Raw genomic sequence first — 24,324 nt, forward strand, 5'->3', positions numbered from 1 at the left:
TTTCTTTTGGAGAGAGAGAGAAAGAGAGTGTGGTGTGGAGGGCCTTACGGGAAAAAAGAAAAAAGAGGATAAAAAATGAGTTTGGGCTTCATACATTTTACATGTGGGCCTTGAGTCTGAAGGGAGCGGTGGACTAAGACCATCAGGCAACGCCAGTGCCAAATCACACCCAAACCCAAGTGGGAGGAGAGTAAAATAAGGCCGTGTTTGCATTATAATTTTTTAAAACTTTTATAGAAAATAAATGTAATAATTGATGTATGTAAATTAAAAAAAGTGATTAAAAAATATATTTATAAAAACATAAAGATTTTTTTAGTGGAAAATCTCTTTCCAAACAAAGCTTTGGACTGCCAATTGCGCGGTAAAGCTTAGACTAATACGCGTGGCCTCAACGTTGTACTGGCGAGAGGGAGTCCTGCTTTCATCACCCGAGAAAGCAATTAGGATTCTAAAAGCTTAATTAGGGCTGCAGTTTACAATCTCTCCTTTTCTCGTACCCAGGAATCTTTGTTACTCAATCTATAAAATTAAGATAATAATGGTCGTCTCTTAGCTAGTCAATCCCCATAAAGAGAAGATAGATCCTTCCCCTCCTTTTGTAGTATCCCGAAATGGCAACGGACGATTCTCTGACCAATCTCCCCACCAGCCACCTACTTGGCTCGGTCCCGGTAATGCGCTGTTCAATCTTTACATTTCCTCATATTTGTGTTTCAATTTTTTTCTTTTTTAATTAAAGTTTGGGAAGTTTTAACTGTTGGAAGCTCGTCAGACATTTCGGTCGGTATTCTGCTGAAAATTTTTAGAAATTGAGAGTTGAAATTACTATGTGAAGGTACACATGTCGCGGTAATCTGGCAAAAGTATGCTACTTAGTTGTTTCGTAATCAAAGATCTAGTCTAACTAATCTGGGCATGTAGAGTAGTGATTATCTGGGCTTTCGGTCACAAATTTAGGGTTTTGATTATTAGGAGAAATGGATAAGTATCTGGACTAAGGCGATTTTGTGCCTTTTCCCTGGAAAGAAAGTAAGTTTTCTTTGTAAACCTTGCTTATTTGTTAGTTTATGTGATTATTTAAATTCCACGTGGTTTCGTGTGGTGTTTACTTTAGTTTTTTTGTTATGATCGCGATTTACACTTGATAGTCGAGTTCGGAATTTCTTGCACTTCCACATTAAGTATGAATTTAGTAGCCGTGGTCCCTGTATTTCCTTTTATTTCTATACCAATTAATGTTGTTTTATAGAATTTATGGCACTATTAAAAATTATGTTTGGCTCTCTAACTGATGTTATACCAACAGGCTGTGGTAACTGAAGCAAAGAGCCCCAGTTCCCAGGGAGGTATGAAGCTCATATTTGGAAATGGTCTTCTATGCGTGTGAGTGTTTTCTATTGAGTAATAAAATTTTGTGCAGCTCCTGGAGCAAATTTGCAAATATTTCCTCCAAATAATGGTGGAAACAACTGGCGTGGTTATCAAACTCTTGGAGGTCAAAGTGGTATGTGTTTAACTTGGAAATAGAAAAGTCTTATATTCTTTCACTTCAGAGAAATAACTTTCATTGTTAGAAAAGATTTATGCCTCCAGTCAGGCATATTTCTTGTGTTTGTTAGCATTGGATACTAATTGGATACTGCATGAGCATCGATTCTATGCTGTAGTAGAAGACCTCTGAGCAAGTTTCACATCCTTAAGAAATGTGATGCCAACTATGAATTACATTCACATTCATCTGTCCTGTAGTTGGAAGCTATTTAATATTTGACTAATAAATGCAGAAGCTGATGGAGAACAATCAGTAAACGAATCAGCAAACAACTGGAAAGGATTCTTTAGCATCTCCTCATATACACAGTATTTCAATGTAGATACAGACATTGTCTTGAACAGAATCCTGAGCTCATTTTATCCAAGCAGCGGGGATTTTTTTAGCAAGATCGATGCCAATCCAGATTTGTAAGTTGCATTGTCAGTTGAATTGTTTGGTTTTACTGGTTGCCATGTTGATCATATTCATCATTCTGGATCAAGTAATAGACATGCTAAGGATTTAGAAAGTTGACTCATGTAAGAGTAGAGAACTATGACTGTGGTAATTGTGCATAGTTTCAAATGAAGGACGAGGTTGTAAAGTTAAATGCATATCTATTTACTCTTTAGTCCCGGCTAATACCCTGTTACCTAGAGAATTTTCAATGTGCTTGGTGATGATTGCTTCACCTTTGTATACATGACTCTCTGTGCTGCTGTGTTTGATGGATCTTTTCAAGAAAGTAAATAGATAAACCAATTGGATTTCACCATAAGAGTGAAGCCATGAACTGAACCTTGTTCCAGATGGATGACTTTCAGAATATTTAATGGGAGAACAGACAACAAAAAGGAGAATACTGATGCAAGTCATCTGAATATTCTTCTATGAGAATTATCAATAACTTTCAGAATCAACATATAAACGTTACTGGCATCTCCTCTTATTAGTTTTCAAATTATGTAATACATTCTTTTTCACACGTAGTATAATAAGTCCTGTACGTGTTGCAACTCTCTTCACATGTTCCTTAGCTTATTCTGCCCTGATTTTGTCTATCTCCTAAACCTTTTCCTGAATACTCAGGTATGGCCTCATCTGGATCTCCACCACGTTGATTTTTGTCATTGCCTCCCTTGGTAATTGTGCCACTTATCTGATGCACAAGAGAACTGATAGCACTACAGCTTGGAGTTTTGATGTCAGCTATGTCAATGTGGCTACATTTGCCATCTATGGTTATGCACTCCTTGTGCCTCTGGGATTTTATTTTTTGCTTCAGTACATGGGTTCAAATGCCAGCCTAGTACGCTTTTGGTGCTTGTGGGGATATTCCCTTTTCATTTTCATTCTCAGCTCTGTAAGTATTCATTTATCTGTTGTTTCTTTAATTTTCTTTATGATACTGATATAAAAGATTCCTTAATTCTGGTGATGGAATGAGGAAAAGAGAAGTGTTCTGCAGCTCTGAGGATAAAATGATGTTTGGGAGGCTTACTTAAGTTCAGTTGTCTCTTTATGTCTACAAAAATGTCCATGCTTTAATAACCAATGAACCTGCTAGTCATGAAACTAGGGGAATACCACATTATTTATGCTTATATTTTAGAATTTTGACAGTCAATTTGACTATCTCATGACCCGATGGATCCATCTATTAACAAGTGAACCTCTAGAAGTCAAATTGACTGAAAGTAGGCTTGATGGACCCATTTAGAGTGAGATCCAAGTTTTTACAGTTTAATGTTTCCAATAGATGCTCTATCTTGCCCATGCACTTGCCTTAGTTGTGTATATAAACTATAGGGTCAGTTCGGAAGCGCAGTTTTTTGCTAGTTTTTAGTAGACAAGTTTTTCTCCAACTTGTCTACACTGACCTCTAGAAACGCTACAAAGCTTTTAAAATACACACACCAAAACACCAAAAAACACACACCCTTCTCTCTTCTACTACCACCCTCCCACCTCAGCCCACTGCCACTGCTACTGGCGCTGCCACCTAGGCTGATGCTGCCTTCCCCCCCCCCCCTTTTTTTTCCTTCTTTATCTCTCTCCCTCTTTCCCCTCCTCCTCCTTTCCCCGCCACCCCTTCTCCCTCAATTCTAAATGGAGTACCATATCTCGATCTCTCAAATTGATTGGACACTTTTGAGTACCTATAGACCAGAACTACTTGATTTTTCTTCATACAATTTAGCAATATAACTCCTCCTAGAATTGAAGTGCATGCATTGATGTTTTGCTTGTTAGAATGAATACATGTTAAGTACTTGAGATTCTCCGAATTGCATATCTTCTGACGCAAACTTTTCTTTGATTTCCAGTTTTTGTTGATTATTCCAAATGAATTTCTTCGCTGGGTTGTGATACTACTGAGTGGTGCGGCATCAGCTGGCTTTGTTGCCTTGAATCTCAAATCTTACACACCAACAAATGATATGACCTTTGTGTCAGTAGCTGCATTTGGTCTGCAAATAGGTCTTGCAATCTTCCTCAAGATGTGGTTCTTCCCTTGAGTAAACTTTGACGTGGGCAGTCTCCGCTCAGTTTGCTGCTCACGGTTGTTTTAGTTGCTGTACTTGGGCAAGTAGTCCTCAGGGCGATGATATTGTCGTTTAGAGATGTTATATCTTCAGTTTGGCTGTAGTCTGGCCTGGAGAGGTGTTCGTTCAGTTCAGATTGTTTAACTGGGGTGGATGTGCCGTTGTGAGCGAGATTAACAAGCACCATTAGAGTTGGGCATTTTGCTCCGTGGTCAGTACATTGAACATGTAGGAGAGTTGTAGGTGGTGGATGTATTAGAAGAACCGGACTTTACTTACCTTTGTGTTTCTCCAACTTTTCTTGATTTGCCGCTAATATCCGTATATGTTCCTGTAAATGGACAATTCAAGTCACCTTGATCTACAAACTATTCGTGCTTTGGTCAAACTTCCTTCGAGGTGCACTTCAAGGAATATTTTGGTTCGGCGAAATAATTAAATTCCAATTGGAAAGGACGAGGCAATTCCCAGTTAGGTGTGCGGTTGGCTCAGATATCAAAGAATAGGCTGGAGAGACACATGAGGTGAGTTGGAGGAACGGAAGATGCCAAAAAAAAAAAAAAACCACATATGTGGTACATGTATTTCTTTTAGGTTGGCTCACTGGAGATGATCTGGAGTGTAAATGAGGTCATGAATTTGGGCATATTAAAGATGCGGTGGACAGAAGACGCAATCTTGTTATGTGGTGAAAAAATGAGCTTAAATGAGTTTTATAAGCTTCAAAAATGTGAAGACAAGTACGTGGACAGTGTATGGATAATGCTGATCACCTTGATCTACAAACCATTCGTTGGTCCAGCTTCCTTGAACCGCAAGTAAGAGTATAGTTGGGCCACCCGGAAAGGGCGAGGCCGAATTGGTCAAGATGCTATTTTGTGATGCGGTGAAAAAGAGGATGTTCCAAATCTTGGAAAGATCGTTTTCACAGATTCAATCATTGAGATTGTGTCACATCATTTGTTGAGATGACGTGACACAATTTTAATAATTGAATATTTAAAAATCAGATCTATCTGAAAAAATTGGAAGACAAGTATGTTTACAGTGGACATATTTTAGTAGTTGGTACCATTAACCTCCTCAAGAATTAGTTTGTTTAGATGGGTGATTATTTCGAAAATTGTTTTATTTTTGTAATAAAATCTCTTTGTATTTTATCATCACTTTTCTATCTTACATATATTACCTTACAAAAATAATATATTTTTTTTATTCACACACGGCCAGCATTTTTGCTTCGGAATACCAAATAGGTAAACAAATGTCAATTATTAAAACAAATCAGAAAGGGCAAAAATGCGGTCCCAAGCACCAATACAACTCGAAAAGCAAATGAAGAAAGAAATCTAAAACCGTTCATTCTTTCATCCTAATCGCTTCATGTACGTTACGAATTATCCTTTCAAATACGTATACTAGCAGTAGGTATGGGAGTATGACCCCACTCCCGAAGAAACCTCGCCAGTTTACTAGGACACGAAGAAGAAGAAGGATGAGGCGCGTCCTACAAGTACGGGGGGTGTCTATGTCTACTTCTTCTTGTTTGAGGCATCGCATGTGGGGTGTTTTCCACCTTTTCCCTGGCTGCTGAGCGCTGGAAACCCTCCTCCGATGAAACAAAGACACGTCTCCAAAGACGACATGCGAACTGCGGAAGAGCAATTCAGCCCCGGCATTTTGTAGTTGTCCTGACTCATGATATGAAGCTTCCTTCAACCACCACCACTCGCTAGTCGCTCCACAGTCCACCGTACTAGTGCCTGGTGCATGACTGCCCAGCCCGCCCCGTGTTTAAATGAGCAGTAATTTCACCACCGCAATCATCTGCATTCGGATCTCCTGCACCAACATGCCATGTCACTCACTTATATCCACGTGGCATTATAGGGTTGCTCCTGCTTTAAGAAAATTCCAGTCACACAACTTCACGAAAACCTCATGAATATTTCTCCTACTCCTATATCTGTCACCCCTCACATCCACTAAAAATCCCCGCCGTACTTGTTGACACTTGAGTCTGCTAACAAGCTGCCAAACCCAGCCGACCAAAACCCCCACCACACACCACGGCCCCACTCCACGAGCTTCCCCTATTTATGCGCTAACCCAAACCCGAAAACCCTTCACGCATCAGACTCAGACCTCCTCATTTTCGTTCGGTGGCCCCAGAAAAAAGAACAAAAGAATTGTTGCTGAAACTCGAAACCGCCGCTTTCTCTACTGCTTGCGAGAAAAATGGGCAGTAATGCGGATTTAACTCGAGCTTTTGTTAAAGACGTCAAACGCGTAATCGTAAAGGTACCATCCTTGTTCCATTTTTCATTTGCTGTTTTTCTTCAGTTTGCTCGCTGCACCCGCCATTGTTCAGCCCCGATTTCGTTTTCCAAAATTTTTATTCTTGATTTTGTGGATTTAAGCTGAAAATTGTGGCTCCTCAGGCGAATTGCAACTCTATTGAATTATAAATAGTTTCGTTCGATATGTTGATTCAAGTCAAGAATACGGTACTCTGGGATGAATAAATAGTCACCTTTTGGGTGCCGTAGTTCAATAGCATCCACATTATCCTCATTCCAGATGCTTTTTACCGGTGACTCGTGCACCTTTCACGATGCTACCAGGTTCAGTAAAATTGTTGATATTAAAGTTAAATACTGCAACTTGACCACTGAGAACAAATTTACGTCATGCTGACTTTATCTTCTTCAATTCCGTGTGCTCCTACTCCCCGCCCGTAGAAGCTTTAAGTTTTTTTTTTTTTTTTTTTTTTAAAGACTAACTGGAATATGAAAAAATGATGTAAACTTTCCTTGATTGAAGTATAAATTTTGGTCATGGATAATTGTTAATAACCAGGCATGTACATCAAACTGGATTCCTAACTCTTTCTCTTGACCTTTTTGTAGACTCAATTGGCAAAGCCTAATCAATGTCAATTTTGTTCCACTTTCAGAACATACTACGTGAACACTACTACTACATAAATAACAATGGCTAGCACAAACTTATTGGATACTACGATTTAATGCTATTGGCCATACATAATTGCTTGATGCAAGAATAGAATGTGAATGTTAATCCTGTTATGTCTTTTAGCCACGCTTCTTGATCTGCAAAATGTAACTTTTGTGTTTTACTTATTCTCTAATTTCTTACTTCATTTGGTTCTTTTATCTTTAAGAAAAGTTAAATTTGGAATCTACAATCATCACTTTGTTTGAAGTAGAGGGTTTTGACTATGTTTGCTGCTAATTGCTGATTATTGAAAGGTTGGAACTGCTATTGTCACTCAAGCAGATGGCAGGTTGGCACTAGGAAGATTGGGAGCTCTGTGTGAGCAGGTGACTTTCACCATTAGGAATTTTGTCAAAGTGTTCTTTGATAGTGGGTCTCTCTCAATGTTTTTTTGAATAATCATTCTGAATTCTTTACATTGCAATGGCAAAATGCAGATCCAAGAACTGAATTCTGAAGGATATGAGGTTATTCTGGTCACTTCAGGTGCAGTTGGTGCTGGTCGACAACGGTTAAGATATAGAAGATTAGTTAATAGCAGGTTTCGCCCCGTTTTGCTTCTGTTTTCTATCACCTTCTTCTTATATTTCTTTTTAGGCTGCTGCAAAGAATATTCTTGGATGAACTTAGTTAGTAGCAGATATTTGGTATGTGTAGACAGTTTTTCTAGATTTCATTATCTGAAGGGAAATAATTGGTAATGTTGCTGAAAGACACATGTCGGAGGGGATATTTAATCAATCTAGCAGTTGCAGCCTTCTTTAGCTGGAATTTGCAACACATAATGCCGAGATGTTCTTGAAATCCTAGTCTTCATGCTGTATTGTTTTCTGTCAAAGGCAGATCCGACCGATTTGAATTTGTGCAGCTTTGCTGATCTTCAAAAGCCACAACATGAGCTTGATGGGAAAGCTTGTGCAGCTGTTGGACAAAATAGTCTCATGGCTCTGTATGATTCATTGTTCAGTCAGGTGACTACCAAAACTTTTTCAACTTAAATGTCTTAACAGAATAACAATGCAAAACTCGTCGTTTATTAGCTAATTCATCTGTCAATGCATTTCTATGTTATCCTGCTGCACAGTTGGATGTGACATCAGCTCAGCTTCTAGTGACGGATAATGATTTTAGGGATCCAGATTTCAGAAAACAACTCAGTGAGACAGTAAAATCATTGTTGTCCCTGAAGGTTATACCTATATTGAATGAAAATGATGCTGTCAGTACCAGGAAAGCTCCTTATGAGGTAATCTTCTACATTTTGTGTATATAACGTTATGCATAATGGATCTGGCTATAGTATTTTAAGCTACTGATAAGGCAGATGTAGCAGATGTTTCACAATGTTACTATCTTTCATATATGCTGATGGGTACATAAGAAGGAAAGGGATTTTTAGACGCATTTTTCTAAATGCATGTATAATTGCAATATTCACTATTCATGGACGTCCCTTGCATTCTATACACATGATTTTGCACCTGCTTTTGATTTCTGCTAATCAATCATCCTTTTACTGTTGTTTCCACGCACACACACACACACACAGAGTCTTTACAAGACGATCTATTTTTATGTGTATTGTCCTAACTCATGAGCAATTTTGCACAGGACTCTTCTGGCATATTTTGGGATAATGACAGTTTAGCAGCTTTACTAGCTTTAGAGCTTAAAGCGGACCTTCTAGTTTTGTTGAGTGATGTTGAAGGTCTTTACAGTGGCCCTCCTAGTGATCCAAAGTCGAAGCTAATTCATACTTATGTAAAAGAGAGGCATGAGGGAGCTATTACCTTCGGAAACAAATCTAGGGTAGGACGAGGAGGCATGACTGCTAAAGTTAAAGCGGCTGTTTATGCAGCTTATGCTGGCATCCCTGTTGTGATTACCAGGTAAGATCTGATTAGAAGATATTCAAACAAATTTTGGATTCCGTGTCACTTTGCACTAACTCTAAGAATAATTTTGTACAGCAACACAAACATGTATGTACATTGGTTTCACAGAACTAGATTGATCTACTGTTGGCATTTAGTTTTGAGTCATTGAATGGATTAGTCTTCCTAGCTTTAGTTTAAAAATTAAGTCATCGTCAGTAAAAGCTGCATCCAGGATTAAATGTTCTTATTTTTCTCGTAGTTGTGGAACATGTTAAAAGTTTTGCTCAAATATAGGCCATTAAGAGATTAATGCAAGAAAGGATAATAGAATTAATGACCATTCTACTTTTATAGCTTGTGGTACTGGGTAGAATTATCCTGTAGTTTTTTTTTTTTGGTGCCATGGATTCACTGAGTTGTTCATATAGATGGTGTTTGCTGGAGTAGTTTCCTGCTCTGAGTCAGAGACTGGTATGCTATTAGGTAGGTAAGAATGTCAATGATCAAGATAGTCCAAGCTCTCTAAGGCACCTACAAGTTGCTTTGGCTTACACGTGAAATAGTCACACTCGTCTTTGTTCCTAAATTAATAAATTTTTTTTTTTTTTTGAGAATGCCTGGGAACAACTTGACTTTGTTCCTCAAAAGTCATTGAACACAAATGTCTCTTACTTATACAAATATGTTTTGCCTTGAAAGATCATACTTTCAGTAGTATTATGCATAATTCTACCTACTTAGGCTAGGCATTGGCATGCTAGTGAACTTCATTTACCTGATGACTCTCAATTTTCATGCTTTAATACTACCATTTCCATTTCTACTGTCATCACATTTTGGGGGGGGGGGGGGAAATGAAACTATATGAGTACTTTATCGCACAATCTGAAGCTTAAGATGACCAGAAGAGTATGTCTCTGGACTTTTGATTGAACCGTTAAGAACTTGTTGATGAACCTGATGTTAAAGAGGTGTATTTCCAAATTCCTTAAGAATTCAGAGGTAGTAATTACTTTCAGCATTGTAAAATTGAGATCATTTGACATGGAGAATTGGTATGATTACTTGGTATGATTAAGTGTTCCACTAAAGTCATGGAGAATTGATTGACAAGCAAATGCTACATGGATTTACTTTCCTTGATGATACTTAAAAGGAAGAAAAAGGTCCCTGGAGGAATCGTTTCAGGAGCATAGAAATAATATCCTTTCTTATATCATCTGGCTAGAGTTTTTCATGGAAGTTTATTACATCTAAAGCTTCTATTTGCCCAAAGAAATGTGCCTTTGATGGTTGAATGTCTATTCACAAGAGTGCTCAGCTGCTTCGACTTTTTGAAGAAACTTTAAACTTTCAAACAAGTAAGAGTCTTTTTTTAGGCATCTTAGGGCTGCAAACAAGTCCCATCAGACTGTGAAGCTCACAAGGCAGCTTGAGCATTGGCTTGACTTGATTTGATGTTGACTGAGCTTGAGCGGTTCTAATAAGCCCTTGAGCCAAGGTCGAGCACAAAAATGCTCAACTTGAAGTCTTATCTCCTTAATCTAACTTAAGAATAAGTACATTTAGTTATATTTTGCTATAAAATATTATTATGGTGAAATGTCTATTTTTATCCATTTCAACGTGTATTATACTTACTATTGACTTTTATTTGATCTCAATTAGGCTTGAACTTGAGCTTGAATCGAGCCTGAGAAAATTAAGTTTTGAGGCTGGCTAAATTAAGCAAGAACTCAACTGAACTTAGCTTGTTTGAGCGCTAGTTTTATTAAAGCTAATATTGTTCTGGCTTTGACTTAGTTCCAAAGCTATACTGGTTCGAAATCTAATGTGAGACTCAAGAGGAAAATGAGAATACATCTTGCATTCCTACAGAATAGTTTTGCTATTAATTCATTGTAGTAGTCAGATGGCCATGTTAGAAAAGCACAATTGCATGTTCTGAGCTGACTTGTATGCTTAAACAAGGATTTGGTTTTTTTGCCTGATGCTCTCTCTCTCTCTCTCTTGTGTGAAGTGGCTTTGCTGGTGATAATATCATTAGAGTTCTCAATGGAGAATCTATTGGCACACTCTTTCATCGAGATGCTAATCAGTGGGCTCCAGCTGGAGAAATTGGAGCTCATGAGATGGCAGTTGCAGCAAGGGAGTGTTCTAGACGGCTTCAGGTATTATCACTTACTGGCTACTTGGAAAGAATTTTTCTCGGAGAGCAGTAGAGCTTTCACTAATTGCAGTATACTTCTTTTGCAGGTTGTGTCTTCGAAAGACAGGAGTAAAATTTTGCTAGATATAGCTGATGCTTTGAAAGAAAATGAAAATCTGATCTTAGCTGAAAATGCTGCTGATGTAGCAGCTGCACAACAAGCTGGATATGAAAAATCTTTGATATCTCGATTGGCTTTAAAGCCTGGAAAGGTAAGAAACCACTCTACATGTGGCATCACTTCAGTTAATTATCTTTGTGAAGGATTGTCTTTTTTTCTAAAGCCCTAGCCTATGTTATATTATAGGTTTCTGGTCTTGCAAATTCTCTTCACATGCTTGCAAATATGGAAGAGCCTATTGGTCAGGTTCTAAAAAGAACAGAGGTATGTGGAGTGGGCATAAGGACTTAGTATGGAAATTTGCTTTCTATTAAATTAGATATACGATCAGGTATATGATGATATTAGATTCAATATAATTCAACTGGTTCTCTTCCCAAACACTTGAGCAACTTAAAGTAGTTTTTTGAAATATTTTTGAAATATTTCCCTATCACCTTTTTACCTTACATATATCAAATCGCTACAGTAATTTTTCTACAAAAAATTCAGAAAAATGCAATCCAAACGTTGCATTAATTTTTAGCATTTTGAACATATCAGAGTAGTATGTTACATGGGGAAGAGCAATTTGTAGTATAGATTATGCAATCTTTGATATCCTAAGGGCTATGTCTTTTCCAGCTTGCAGAGGGATTGATCTTGGAAAAGACAACATCTCCTTTAGGTGTTCTTTTGATTATTTTTGAGTCACGGCCAGAGGCACTTGTTCAGGTAAATGCAATGGGGAATTCATCAGTTTTTTCAAAAAGCTATAATGGGCAATTTTTTCTCATTTAATTGTATATATGAGTATGATTTTGTTTGATAGCTATAAAATGAATCTACTATTATTTGCACTGTGGCAAGGCAACATTTTACTTTATCATGAAGGCAGAACTTTTAATGGAAGGACGGTGGTTAATGAAATAGCACAAATACGAGGTGCTCTGGGCTTTGTGAAACTGTTTAGGGATAATTTGGTTTTCTGATTTATCCTTTTATGTTACTTTTGTTGTAATTGGAGTTGGCATGAAAGCAGTTAAATCTAATTGGAGTACCGATAGTGGTAGAAGAAAAGTGGACAAATGGATCGAAAATCAACTTGAAGAGGTTGTGGATACATTAGGAACGGAAGGATGGTACTGGGAAATATTTTCCTTATGATTCACTAGAATTTTGAAATATGGGGAAGAGGAAATTGAGCATAAAGCATTATTATGTAATCTAACCTCTTTTCACTGCTATGCTATTTGCGAACTTAACTTTGTGGAGGGATAAAATAGCAATTAAGATATCAAAATTTTCTCTCCGCTATTTCCTTGTCTATCCTGCCAAAAGAATGTAAGGCAAAGATGAATTCCTTCTAAAATGATTAGAAATTTCTGAATGGGCTTTGTTGGTCAAATAGTTTATTTTTAGACACAATTGTATGTGAAGCTTTAAAATTTTATTTAAACTGCTTCCTTTCTCTTAATCAGTAATTCTACAATTTATACTCTTACCTTTGGTTGAATTTATTGAGTTTAAATATCGTTCTCTCCTTGGTCCCTTTTTCAAGTTTCCTTACCACATGTAAGATTTTTAGTATGAAAGTACAATTTCATGAATGGTTGCAGAACTTAAATGCTTCATCTTTTCTGATATGCTGGTGATGCTATATGTTTGAGTTGTTACATTAAGTGTGCTGTATAAACTGATAAACTAGTGTCAACGAGAGTCACTGCAGAGTGAACGTGTATTACCAAGGTTTTCCAAATTTGGTTGTGAAATTTCTTTTAATTTGAGTTGTGGGATTTTAAAGGCACAACATTAAATTTGTCATTACTGATTTTTTAACATGAATCTTCTTTTAACTGAATTGTGGGGGTTCTAAACACATACTTCAAAGCAAAATTTGTGATTATTTGATATTAGTTTCATATGTTGTGCATTATTTCAAAATTGTCACTATTGTTCTATACAGAACACTTTATGTATGATTTGTTCTTTATATCTTTGACTATGACATTGGCTGGTGTCTTGAACTACTTATACATCTGTACCTATTTGAGTATAGATAGCTTCATTGGCAATTAGAAGTGGCAATGGGCTCCTGTTGAAAGGAGGAAAGGAGGCCAAACGATCAAATGCAATCTTACACAAGGTCTGCTACTCTGCTCAGAAATATTTCGTTATTTATGCCATATGTTGCTATTAACACACTTTTCAGAGCTTGTTACATTTCTCACTCTTTCAATTTTGTCTTTAGATTATTACTTCATCAATCCCAGAAAACATTGGCAAGAAACTTATTGGACTAGTGACTTCGAGAGAAGACATCCCTGAATTGCTCAAGGTGGCTTGATCAGAAAATTTGTAGTTTTAACTTCAAAAATTTTTTGGGGTTTAGAGTTTGGTTTTTTAAGCATCTAAGGATAATAACACTGTCTTCGTCCTGAAACATTTCTTGTCCAGCTTGATGATGTGATTGATCTTGTGATACCAAGAGGCAGCAATAAACTCGTTTCTCAAATCAAGGCTTCAACAAAAATTCCTGTTCTTGGTCATGCTGGTACATCTTACTTTTCGTTTCAAAATTGCAATGTACCATCCCCAGGTTTTCTGTCAATTACTTTGTAATCCTGGAGAGCTGCTTTATGTCAGATGGTATCTGCCATGTTTATGTTGACAAGTCAGCTGATAAGGATATGGCAAAGCAAATTGTTTTGGATGCTAAAACAGATTATCCTGCTGCCTGCAATGCAATGGTACTTTGTTTCTCAATTCTTTTGCCTGATAAGCTCATGTATGATAAGACACATTCAAAACCTCAGGATGGTCATGTGATTGTCTTATTTCTTTTCTTGCTCTGTTTAACTATTTGCAGGAAACGCTACTTGTTCACAAGGACTTGGTGCAGACTGGTTTAGTTAATGAGCTAATTGTGGAACTTCAAATCAAAGGTGACTTTTCATTGCAGAGCACTTTTTTTTTGTATCTCTTGGAATCTCATTCCCCAAAGCAAAAGCAGAATGTTGTCTTATCTTGTTTGATCTCTTTGGATTGGATAGGAATATGGTGGAGTTCGATGCCTTCCGAGAGTGATGTGGATTGCTTTTCAATAAATTATCATCTGAATTAAGCAATCTAAACATTTTACAACAATTTTTCTTTATCACTCTACCAAGATTGAAACTAGCCACTCTGTGGGCCTCTCTATGTAATTGATGTACTTTTTTTCAAGTTGATACTATTTCACACCATTCAGTGGCACAACTGCATGTGCCTTGTTAATTGTGCTGCTCAGTCCTGCTGTGTAATTTTGACATTTTATCTTCTCTCCTTGTATTCATCACTTTTATCTTGGTTTTTTTTTGGTTATCAAATTCACTAATATCCTGGACACGCTCTCAGTTCCAGTGAAAGATATTGCCTATCTTACTCAGATGCTGATATCATTCTTCTTTATCTTTAGTATCCTGCCTGTTATAATCAGTCCTGAATATGAGTCGTTTGTCATTTAGTAATTTTTGTTATGATGTCAATGATTTTAGAAAATTAGTTAACATTCAAAGGACCAGATTGCTGAATGATACCATTCACATAATACTAAAGCACCTTAAGATATTGATATGAACTCTAAACTGATCTTGTGTCTACATTTTTTATGGCATGGAGCTGAATGATAGCATCTGTTTCAGGTGTTACTCTGTATGGTGGACCAAGGGCAAGCTCCTTGTTAAATATTCCAGAGGCACGTTCATTTCATCATGAATATAGTTCACTTGCTTGCACTGTTGAAATTGTGGATGATGTGCATGCTGCAATTGATCATATACATCGACATGGAAGGCATGTGAGCTTAATTGTCTCAGTATTGTCTATGCTTTTGCCTAGTGTGTTAGACAAGAGAAAGCACTAGAGTCTCACTTTCATGTAATGATCCTTCTTTTGATTTTCTGTCCCTTATCATTTGCAGTGCACATACAGATAGCATCGTAACTGATGATCACGATGTTGCAGAACTGTTTTTACATCAACTTGACAGGTACCTGTTACTGTTCATTGCCCTTCTGTCTTGTACCATTCTATACTTCATTGTCTATACTTTGCATCTACCACATTTTGTGTTGTGGAAGCCCCAGAAGTTTACCGGGTCTTCCATATGCTTGATTAAATGTAAATAGCAGATTCTCATAGATTGGGTCAAATTCAATGGACTTTACTAACTAGTAACTTGCCTCCCAGTGCTGCTGTATTCCACAATGCAAGCACAAGATTCAGTGATGGCTACCGATTTGGGCTAGGTGCTGAGGTAAATAATTAACCATACTCTCAGAGTGTCAGTTGGCATAAAGCAGTCTCTGATTTTTGTACTCGGTGGCTGAACAGGTTGGGATCAGTACCAGTAGAATCCATGCTCGTGGTCCTGTAGGAGTTGAAGGCTTATTAACGACAAGATGGTACGTCCTTCACTGATTTTTGCTTGTGCTGGCATTCCAATTCATCACGACATGTGTGCACTGCATTTATCTGTTTCCTGCAAATTCATGTTAAGGAAGAATGTAATCTGTTTAGAAAGTTTTCATATTTCGCAGCACATGATCATGATACGGTAAGAAGTTGCTTTTAAGTTGGATTTTCTGGCTTTTTCATCAGTTGCTTTTAAGTTAGATACTCGCATTTACATCAAAACAGAGAATCAGCAAAAGAATAAGGTCCTTTAGCATCCATGACTGAGATAGCTGTATAGTTTTCTAAATGCTTGCAATCTTAAAGAGTTTCCTCTGATGGATATTGAAATAATTGGTCGGCCCCAACCAACAGAAATATTTAGAAAGCAGGTCCACTTATGGCTACTTCTAACCATGGTTGGAATATAAAACAACGTAGGGATCCATGTTTAAAGATACTATTATTTAAATGTGGTCAAACAAGAAATGAATTTGGTAATAATTACATGTACGATGGTCAATTCAGCTCCATAAGAATAATGCATCATTCCTTTAATCCTCAAGGCAACAAGTTGACCACTTCCAGTAAATTTCTCAAGTCAGGGCAACGGAAGAGATGATATGCCTACTGCTACTGTACATTTTCCATTCTTACTATTTGTTCTTGGCCAAGAAAAATAAATATTTGTTTAATGCTACTCGATGTTATGGCTGTATAAATCTAGAAGCTCTTTGATGAGACTCGCAGCAGCGCTATGCATTGAGCTTGTCCATTTGACGTTATAGTCATCTAGATTCTAGTTCTTTTCTCAATTCATCAAAATGTTTTATGCAAATGTCTGCAGATTTTATGATAGTGGAGTTTGCAAATTGCAAAAAGTTGGATATAGCTTCTGGCAGTCGTGTGTTAAGTATTATGTGACTAGGAGTCAAAGCAGATTATTATATTCCTGTGAATTCTGTGACACGTAAATGCAAATGTATTTCCCCTTGGTTTCATGTTGCAGGGGTAAACCATGTTTTATGCCATGATATTTTTCATGCAGGGTTGCAAGAGGAAATGGCCAAGTAGTGAATGGCGACGTAGGAATTGTTTACACGCACAAGGATCTTACAGTTTGACCTTATGAAGGAGAGACTAGATTTCCCCGAGCAAGCACGAATATGATGGTTCCTTTCCGAGACGAATGATAAGCAGCAGCCGGGGGTTTATGATTTAGTTCCTGATTATTAAGTGTTGTAGTATGTTGTACTGTAACCTGTTGAATGAATAAACTGTCAAATGATCTGTTGTTTTTTAGCGGTAATAAAATCAATGCCTTCTCCACTAAAAATTTTTAGGAGATATATAAGTTTGCCTGTGTGTTGAAACATTATTCCAGGTTTTGGCTTTTATGTGTGGCTCCATGGATGCAAGCATGCCTAAAGCTTTGTAAACCGGCCTCAACATAATCCTGCTCGAGAACCCTCATTGACTAAAACTCGTGCAACTGGAAAATCGTTTCCCGAGGAATACGAGCAGGTAATCCGACGGAATTCCGTCATAATGCAATTTCTTAACTCAACCTGTGAATGTTCATCTGACAAGTGGAGCGGGCATGCTGACAGTAGTGTGTATTTACATGCTAGCAAAATAAAGTTGCAACGTCAATTACTCTGATGGAACTTCCTCCTACCAACTCCTAAAGAAAAGGCGTATCTGAGTATTTTCAAGAACACAGCACATATTAAAACTCCACCACCATACAAAATCCAATTACTAGAAAAGCTCCATATTTTCTGACAGAAAAGAATTCCAACCAGTATTCAGAGATCTAATTCAATGCTCTACTGTGACCCGGGTACAAAAGAAATTCTTCCAGACGTTTAACAATTCCAAAATCCTCCCAGACGATTTCAATACCAGGACGTATGCTTTTAACGCCAATGAGAAGTCGCATTTAAATATGTGTGTATGGAAATAACTAACATAGCCACCTAGTTGCTCTAAGTTTTCGCCTAGTTCATGCTTCAACAAACTTCTTGAGATTCTTGAGCCACATCACGTATTCCTTGCTATCTTTGTTGATCATGTACTCATGCAAGAAGTTTGTTGTGCTGGGTTTGACTCCCCTAATCTCCAGATACTTGTGGAAAGCCTTCTGCAGATTCTCATCCAACTCCCTGAACGGTAAGAACAGTAAGAGCCGGTGAAGATAAAGCATGGGCCAAATAAAGAAAAAAAAGGAAAATACTTTAGCTGGTAGGTTAACCATCTGTGGCAATACTCACGTGAATTCAGGTCCTTCATATGCAATTTCATCCTCTGAAGCATCTGGATCCTTTACTGACAAGCTATCAATTACAATATCATCTGGATAAGCGGTGCAACCAAACTCCAGACATGGTCCATGGCTCTTGGAAACTCTGACTACCAAAGGAAGCTGAGACTGTGCTGCCTTCTCATCACCAGCATCACCATCATCATCATCATTTTCCTCGTAATTCCCAGTGACAGTGCTAGGCATCTCGACTTCTACAACGATGGTTTCACCTTGATACTCCCTTGTTAGAGTTACAGTCTGCAGTCCAGGATTATCTTCAAGTTTGAACGGAAAGTTAGATGGAAGCTCCTCAACCTACAAAGACAATGACAGCAATAGAGTTAAATTTACAAATCAACTATTACTACTAAACTGCGACAAATAACCAACACAATGTCCATAGGCTCCTTTATCCAAAATCCCCAAACATTCGAAAAGTTTGATGTCATAGTAAGATATCAATGACTAGCTACCACATTACGCTAAAGCGAGACATACTAGCCATTTACAAGACACAAATAAATCCTTAGGTGCTTTTTGTCTATATTTGCAGGTGCTTTTTGCCTGCATTTCCAGGTACATAAAATTACCAAGCCCAGCTGCAGAGGCTCACTACCCTGAATATTTTGCCCATATTGCTTCAAAAGAAACCACCCGTTTTCACTTTAATTCATTACCCTGTGGAAAAATCTTACAATCACAAACTCAAGTTAAACTCTCTTATTCCACTAATTTCCAACTCGCGGAGGCTTATGAATAAGTCCAATTAAATTTGATTTAGTAAAAAGTGGCCTTCATGAATTAACCCAAAAAAATTAAAGAGACAAGTAGGATTCCAAAATTTAATTTCATTCCCCACCTATAGCCGTAACTTGTACACAATTTCCCATAAAGCAAAAAAAAAAATTAACAAACGGGAGGCAGAGACGGAGAAAAACCGAAAGACCTTGTCGATATTTTCATCAGCATCCACGGCACACTGAATCTCGTCCTGAATAACTTTGAGGAGTGACTCATCTGAAGCCGGCCGAGTTGAGAAATGATGGAAGGTCGACGGCAATGAGCTTTTAAAGACGGAGTGTGACAGATCGAAGCGGCGGTTGACGGCGGAGAAGAGAGCAGAGCCGCGGTGGGCGTACCGTGGGGTGGTTGCTTGGAAGACTCGGGAGGCGAAAGGTACAGCTCGCGAAGCAACCCTTCTAAGAGTGTTAGTCAGAGCCATTTGAGCTTAAGAAGAAGAGGTGGTGGGAACTTGGAAGGAGTGGGGGAAACTGGGAAGAAGTGAAAATGAGGGATGGGGTACTGATTCTTCTTGTTTAGGGTTTAAGGAGGGCTTCTGTGGTTTTTGCATCTATTTATATATGAAGGTTCAGGCCCTCTTCTTGGGTTCTTCCCCCTTCTCTGCTTTTTCTTTTTCTTTTTTTTTTTTATTTTGAAAGATAGAACTGGCTTTTTTTTTACCCCTTTTTCTTGGGCTAGGGTAAACTAGCAGAAGTTTTGTTCAATTGAAATTTTGAGTCACATTTTATTCATTTAGAAGCTTATATGTGATATAAATATAAACACATGATTGTGATTGAGATTTGTTGAAACAGCTAGTTCACGATTGATTTCACAATTATCATATACATTGTATGTTTTGGTTGCATTAGGGTGTCAAAGTTTCAGTAAATTTCAAATAGTTTCCCTGGCCGTAGATATAATTAGAGTAAATTTTAGATACACTGACAGTGTATACATTATCATGATTAGATGTACAACATATATGCAATCTTAGATACATTGACAGTGTATATATTATCATGATTAGATGTACAACATATATGCAAAATTTTGTTTTTAAATTCAAATTCAGATTATGTGTCATACATTCAATGATGAAAGTGTATACATTGTCAAGATTAATACATTTAAAGTAAGGATTATTATCACTTTACCCCCTTAACGTTTGATACTACTATTAATTTTTTTCTTAACGTTATCTTTTAGTCACTTTACCCCCAAGACTAATGGTCAAATTTAACGGAGTTTGTTAATTAAAGTAAAAAGACATGTTTAACCCTTAAAATTATTATCACTTTACCCCCATAAAATATAGTCTCATTATTAATTTACCCCATAGAGTTATTTTTTTAGGCAATTTATCCTACTATTAAACCAACTTAGCAAAAAATAATATAAAATTTAAACAAAACCGATGTTTAAATACCTGATGTTTAACAAAAAATATCCAATTTTTTTCTTGAATTTACCCCATAGGGTATATTTGTCCAAAATTTCTTAACATATTGAATTGAACTATTTATGAGGGTAAAGTAACTAAAAGATAACGTTATGGGGTAAACTGATAGTAGTGATATAGTTTAAGGGGGTAAAGTGATAATAACCCTTAAAGTAAATATTAGATACACTGACAATGTGTATATTGTCACGCTTAGATGTATAATACATATGCAATATTTGGTTTTCAAATTCAAATTCAAATTATGTGTCATACATCAAATGGTGAAAGTGTATATACTGTCAGTATATAGAAAATTAATTCATCTAATTAACTTTTCTCTTTTTTACAGGTCTTGCAGTTAAATTAGCCTTTATGGCGGATGCAGGATCGGTCTAGTGAGCTCTGCGAGAAGTTTATGAATATAGATTTTCGAGATAAACTTAAAAAACTAAGTTAAAAAAAATAAGAAAAAGTATACAAATGTCATTTGAGTTTCTAAAATATTAATTTTATGTCTCTAATAAATTCAAATTAGCAATATCTGATCTCTATTTCAGTTTTCAACTGTTTTTTAGTTTGAAATCATCATGTGATTAAGATGTAGGTCTTTTTTATATACAAAAAAGTCAGGTCTTACTTTTTAAGTGATAAGTCAAGTCCTACTTTTTCAAGGACAAAAATAAATACGAATTAGGTCATTTGTTTAACTGTAAATGGGATCTAATCTTTTCTTACCTTAAAAATGACTATGCATGGGTCACCTGATAGATTTAAGATAAAAAAAAATAGTTGAAAACCTAAGTTGAGATTAAATTTTATTTACTTGATTTTGTAATGGACTTACTATTTTAAAAATGAAAGATAAAAAAATTTATTTGACCAAATGTGAGAAATAATTTGAAATTTTTTTTAAAAAAAATAAGAAGAGTATTTCTTAGGGGAAGCTGCTCTTGCTGTGGAAAATGAAAATCCCCTGAAATCACCAAGGTAACGAAAAAAAGATTACTTGGAAATGGAGTACACTCTTAAGGCAAACAAAATGACAGCTTCATTCTTCCCAAAGATCCCATCCGAAAATGAACCTTATTTTTGCATGGTTAGAAAAGAACCAGCATCATGGTTTACACTTGTTGAAGCTCAATTAAGAAATACTGCTAATAAGCAACAAAGCTTTGACCTTTTCATTGGATTTTTTTCAACAAGTCGAAATTACACAAGAACAGTTAAATTAGAAACACTCAAAGATAATCGAAATCCTGGTGCAAAGCACAATCTAAGGTGGAGTTCACAAACCAACATCATCCAGCCAATTGGTAACTAGAGGTGCGGCCGAAAACCTTAAATCCAATGTAACTACCTCACAATATTTCGATGTGGGATGGATGACCAATCCCCCCCCCGGAGCACAACCTCACCAAATATTTTTATTTTTTCAACAAGTCGAAATTACACAAGAACAGTTAGATTAGAAACACTCAGAGATAATCGAAATTCTGGTGCAAAACACAATGTAAGGTGAATTCCACAAACCAATACCATCCAATCAATTGGTAACTGAAAGTACGGTCGAGAACCTTAAATCCAGGGTAACTACCCCACAATCTTTCGATGTGGGATGGTTGACCTTTTCATTGGATGCATCATTCATTTTCCATATTCGTAGGCCATGAACATTCATTCGGATCTCTTTTTCATGGGACAGATTTTGGACAGCCTCTAATTCTATGGCTCTCTCGCTCGAGTTGATTAATCCGAGCAGATAGCAAAACCCCTATTAACGCATGGGAAAATCGCCCAAAACGTTCTTCACATTTTGTAAAATGACTTTTTTCGTCCCTCACTTTTAAAAGTGTAATTTTATGTCTCTTACATATTTCATCGGTCAAATTTAGTTCCTAACTAGGTTTTCGATCATTTTTTGGTCGGAATCCATCACGTGCAAGGCACGTGATAATTTTTTAAGGGTAAATTTGTCAAATTATATTTTACATAATCTGATCTATAGTTCTCCTCATTTTATAAAACAAATTTTTTTGTCCCTCACATTTTATAAAATAATTTTTTCATCCCTCACATTTCACAAAATGAATTTCCATCCCTCACTAATTATGTATGTGAGGGAAACCCAAAAAAAAATGTGTGTGAATACATTTTGTTTAAACACATGTATATGTCTATTTGATTTTACTTAATAATACAAATAGCATAAATATATGTATGTGTCTATTTGATTTCACTTAACAATATGAATATCATATATTATACGTGATCATTTGATTTTATTCGGTATTAACTAGTAAATAATCTTGCATTCATTGTCAAGTTGGCCAATAAAGCTATTTTCGGTCAAAATACAATAAGAATATGCAAATTAAGATTCTATTGGTAAATATTAGTCATAATCATATAAAAAGAGAAGATAACCCACAAGTTGGGCCCAATTACATACATGTGTTTATGCTATTATTATTAAGTAAAATCAAATAGACATATACATGTGTTTAAAAAAATGTATTCATACACATAATTAGTGAGAAATGAAAAATTTATTTTTTGAAATGTGAGGGATGGAGAAATTCGTTTTGTGAAATGTGAGGGATGAAAAAAATCATTTTATAAAATGTGAGGGACGAAAAAATTTATTTTATAAAATGTGGAGGACTATAGATCAGATTATGTAAAATATAATTTGATAAATTTACCCTTCAAAAATGATCACGTGCCTTGCACATGACGGATTTCGGTCAAAAAATGATCGAAAACTCAGTTAGGGACTAAATTTGTCCGATGTGCATATGTAAGAGATATAAAATTACACTTTTAAAAGTGCGGGACGAAAAAAGTTATTTTACAAAATGTAAGGGACGTTTTGGACGATTTTCCCTTAACGCATTACTCCTAATTTATGCTAATTTCCAACATTTCAAGTAACTGACCAAGTAACTAATAAAATACAATACTTGTTTCATAAAATAAAAAAAAAAAAGATACTGCATGTATGGCAGTAAGATGATAGATTTCTCGCTTACCCCATGAGGATGGTCATCCCGACTCGGTTATAGCCAAGCCGATATTTTTGTTCGTGAGCCCAGGATTAAGTGTATCGTTCACCTCGGCTACATTGTACTACCTCAGGTACCACGTATTCCTGAAAGATCGAAGTGAATTGGGCTTCTGCTAGCGCAGAGGGAAGCGAAGAGGCACCCCACAACCGAGATGGTGTCCCAGGATTTGACAACTCAGACCAGTGGATGTGACTCCTGACACCCTGACCACTGTTCTGACACACTGCCCACTGCCCAATGGTCTAGTCAAGTGGATATGTTGTCTAAATCAAATGTCTAGGGACCTGGATCTTTCCCTCCAAATTGTCCCCTGTAAATAGGGGAATCCTCCTCTGAGAAAAAGGGGATGGATCCTTGGTAAAAGAAAGTAGCCTACTCTCTCTAGATTTATTTTCACATTATTCTGAACTAACTTAGTCTTTGGAGGTGAACCGGGGAATTAAGCCACGTATTTAACAATCTAAGCAGGTGATCCTTGATCAGCTATTCCATCAATTCGGCATACGTTCCTGGCATTTGGAGCAGCTCGTCCAGTCAAAAATCACCTCTTCACCCCACTCCCAAAAAAAAAAAGATTCCATCAATTCGGCACACGTTCCTGGCATTTGGAGCAGCTCGTCTAGTCAAAAATCACCTCTTCACTCTGCTCCCAAAAAAAAAAAAAAAAATGACATCCAGTTTGCATTTGGCTCGATTTCGGCTGAATCGAAAGTTGTTTAGATTGGCTTCTTAAGTATACATACCAGAGTGCAAAAATTTACTTTTCTTTCTAACTTGCAAGGTCAAATATGTTAATTGTAACGTAATTAATGGGATAGATATTAATGGTATTTGACAATTAATGGGATAGACATTAAGCACACAGAATTGACTTCTTTAGTTTATCAGGCAGCATGCCAATTGTAACGTAATAATAAGAAAATAGAGAGCAGACACTGAAATTGAAGTTATGAAATTACTTTGGAAATTTTCAGAACTTTTAATAAGGTCAAATATGTTAAAATTAAAA

The 24,324-nt window shown here is 36.7% G+C and overlaps 3 protein-coding genes across 6 annotated transcripts; 2 read left to right on the forward strand and 1 right to left on the reverse strand.

The window, feature by feature from the left end:
* Positions 1-251: 251 nt before the first annotated feature.
* LOC113730439 (uncharacterized) lies at positions 252-4,437 on the forward strand. Its single transcript, XM_027255115.2, has 6 exons — positions 252-674; positions 1,310-1,349; positions 1,424-1,507; positions 1,788-1,965; positions 2,627-2,900; positions 3,865-4,437. The coding sequence occupies exons 1-6, from the start codon at positions 615-617 to the stop codon at positions 4,054-4,056; spliced, it is 828 nt and encodes a 275-aa protein (XP_027110916.1). The 5' UTR covers positions 252-614; the 3' UTR covers positions 4,057-4,437.
* A 1,754-nt stretch (positions 4,438-6,191) lies between these two features.
* On the forward strand, positions 6,192-17,075 carry LOC140034958 (delta-1-pyrroline-5-carboxylate synthase-like). 4 transcript variants are annotated; one of them, XM_072073884.1, is made up of 20 exons: positions 6,194-6,384; positions 7,356-7,427; positions 7,539-7,642; positions 7,970-8,072; positions 8,186-8,347; positions 8,713-8,990; positions 10,999-11,149; positions 11,235-11,399; positions 11,495-11,572; positions 11,933-12,022; positions 13,347-13,433; positions 13,539-13,625; positions 13,745-13,841; positions 13,934-14,037; positions 14,157-14,232; positions 14,971-15,121; positions 15,249-15,317; positions 15,518-15,584; positions 15,662-15,732; positions 16,770-17,075. In XM_072073884.1, exons 1-20 carry the CDS (start codon positions 6,322-6,324, stop codon positions 16,843-16,845), a joined length of 2,151 nt encoding a protein of 716 aa, XP_071929985.1. In that variant the 5' UTR covers positions 6,194-6,321; the 3' UTR covers positions 16,846-17,075. The 4 variants fall into 4 exon arrangements, with proteins under 4 accessions (XP_071929989.1, XP_071929985.1, XP_071929986.1 ...); XM_072073885.1 differs by lacking the exons at positions 6,194-6,384; positions 7,356-7,427 and having other exon boundaries at positions 7,941-8,072; XM_072073886.1 differs by lacking the exons at positions 6,194-6,384; positions 7,356-7,427 and having other exon boundaries at positions 7,945-8,072.
* Positions 17,076-17,565: 490 nt separating this feature from the next.
* LOC140034959 (uncharacterized protein At2g39795, mitochondrial-like) lies at positions 17,566-19,363 on the reverse strand. The gene is made up of 3 exons (XM_072073889.1): positions 18,973-19,363; positions 17,995-18,341; positions 17,566-17,886 (listed from the first exon to the last, which is right to left on the reverse strand). The coding sequence occupies exons 1-3, from the start codon at positions 19,246-19,248 to the stop codon at positions 17,727-17,729; spliced, it is 783 nt and encodes a 260-aa protein (XP_071929990.1). The 5' UTR covers positions 19,249-19,363; the 3' UTR covers positions 17,566-17,726.
* Positions 19,364-24,324: the final 4,961 nt, after the last annotated feature.

This window comes from Coffea arabica, chromosome 2c (assembly GCF_036785885.1).
Source record: "Coffea arabica cultivar ET-39 chromosome 2c, Coffea Arabica ET-39 HiFi, whole genome shotgun sequence".
NCBI classification, from domain to species: Eukaryota; Viridiplantae; Streptophyta; class Magnoliopsida; order Gentianales; family Rubiaceae; genus Coffea; species Coffea arabica.

What these genes read in the sequence shown, in the direction of transcription:
- LOC113730439 (XM_027255115.2), top strand. Translation starts at nt 615, where the DNA reads ATGGCAACGGACGATTCTCTGACCAATCTCCCCACCAGCCACCTACTT. An exon ending in ACCTACTTGGCTCGGTCCCG is followed by an intron (nt 675 to 1,309) that starts GTAATGCGCTGT and finishes TTATACCAACAG; the next exon opens with GCTGTGGTAACTGAAGCAAA. An exon ending in TCATTTTCATTCTCAGCTCT is followed by an intron (nt 2,901 to 3,864) that starts GTAAGTATTCAT and finishes TTTGATTTCCAG; the next exon opens with TTTTTGTTGATTATTCCAAA.
- LOC140034958 (XM_072073884.1), top strand. Translation starts at nt 6,322, where the DNA reads ATGGGCAGTAATGCGGATTTAACTCGAGCTTTTGTTAAAGACGTCAAA. An exon ending in TCAAACGCGTAATCGTAAAG is followed by an intron (nt 6,385 to 7,355) that starts GTACCATCCTTG and finishes GATTATTGAAAG; the next exon opens with GTTGGAACTGCTATTGTCAC. An exon ending in CCAGGAAAGCTCCTTATGAG is followed by an intron (nt 8,348 to 8,712) that starts GTAATCTTCTAC and finishes AATTTTGCACAG; the next exon opens with GACTCTTCTGGCATATTTTG.
- LOC140034959 (XM_072073889.1), bottom strand. Translation starts at nt 19,248, where the DNA reads ATGGCTCTGACTAACACTCTTAGAAGGGTTGCTTCGCGAGCTGTACCT. An exon ending in CTGATGAAAATATCGACAAG is followed by an intron (nt 18,342 to 18,972) that starts GTCTTTCGGTTT and finishes TTGTCTTTGTAG; the next exon opens with GTTGAGGAGCTTCCATCTAA. An exon ending in TATGAAGGACCTGAATTCAC is followed by an intron (nt 17,887 to 17,994) that starts GTGAGTATTGCC and finishes CTTACCGTTCAG; the next exon opens with GGAGTTGGATGAGAATCTGC.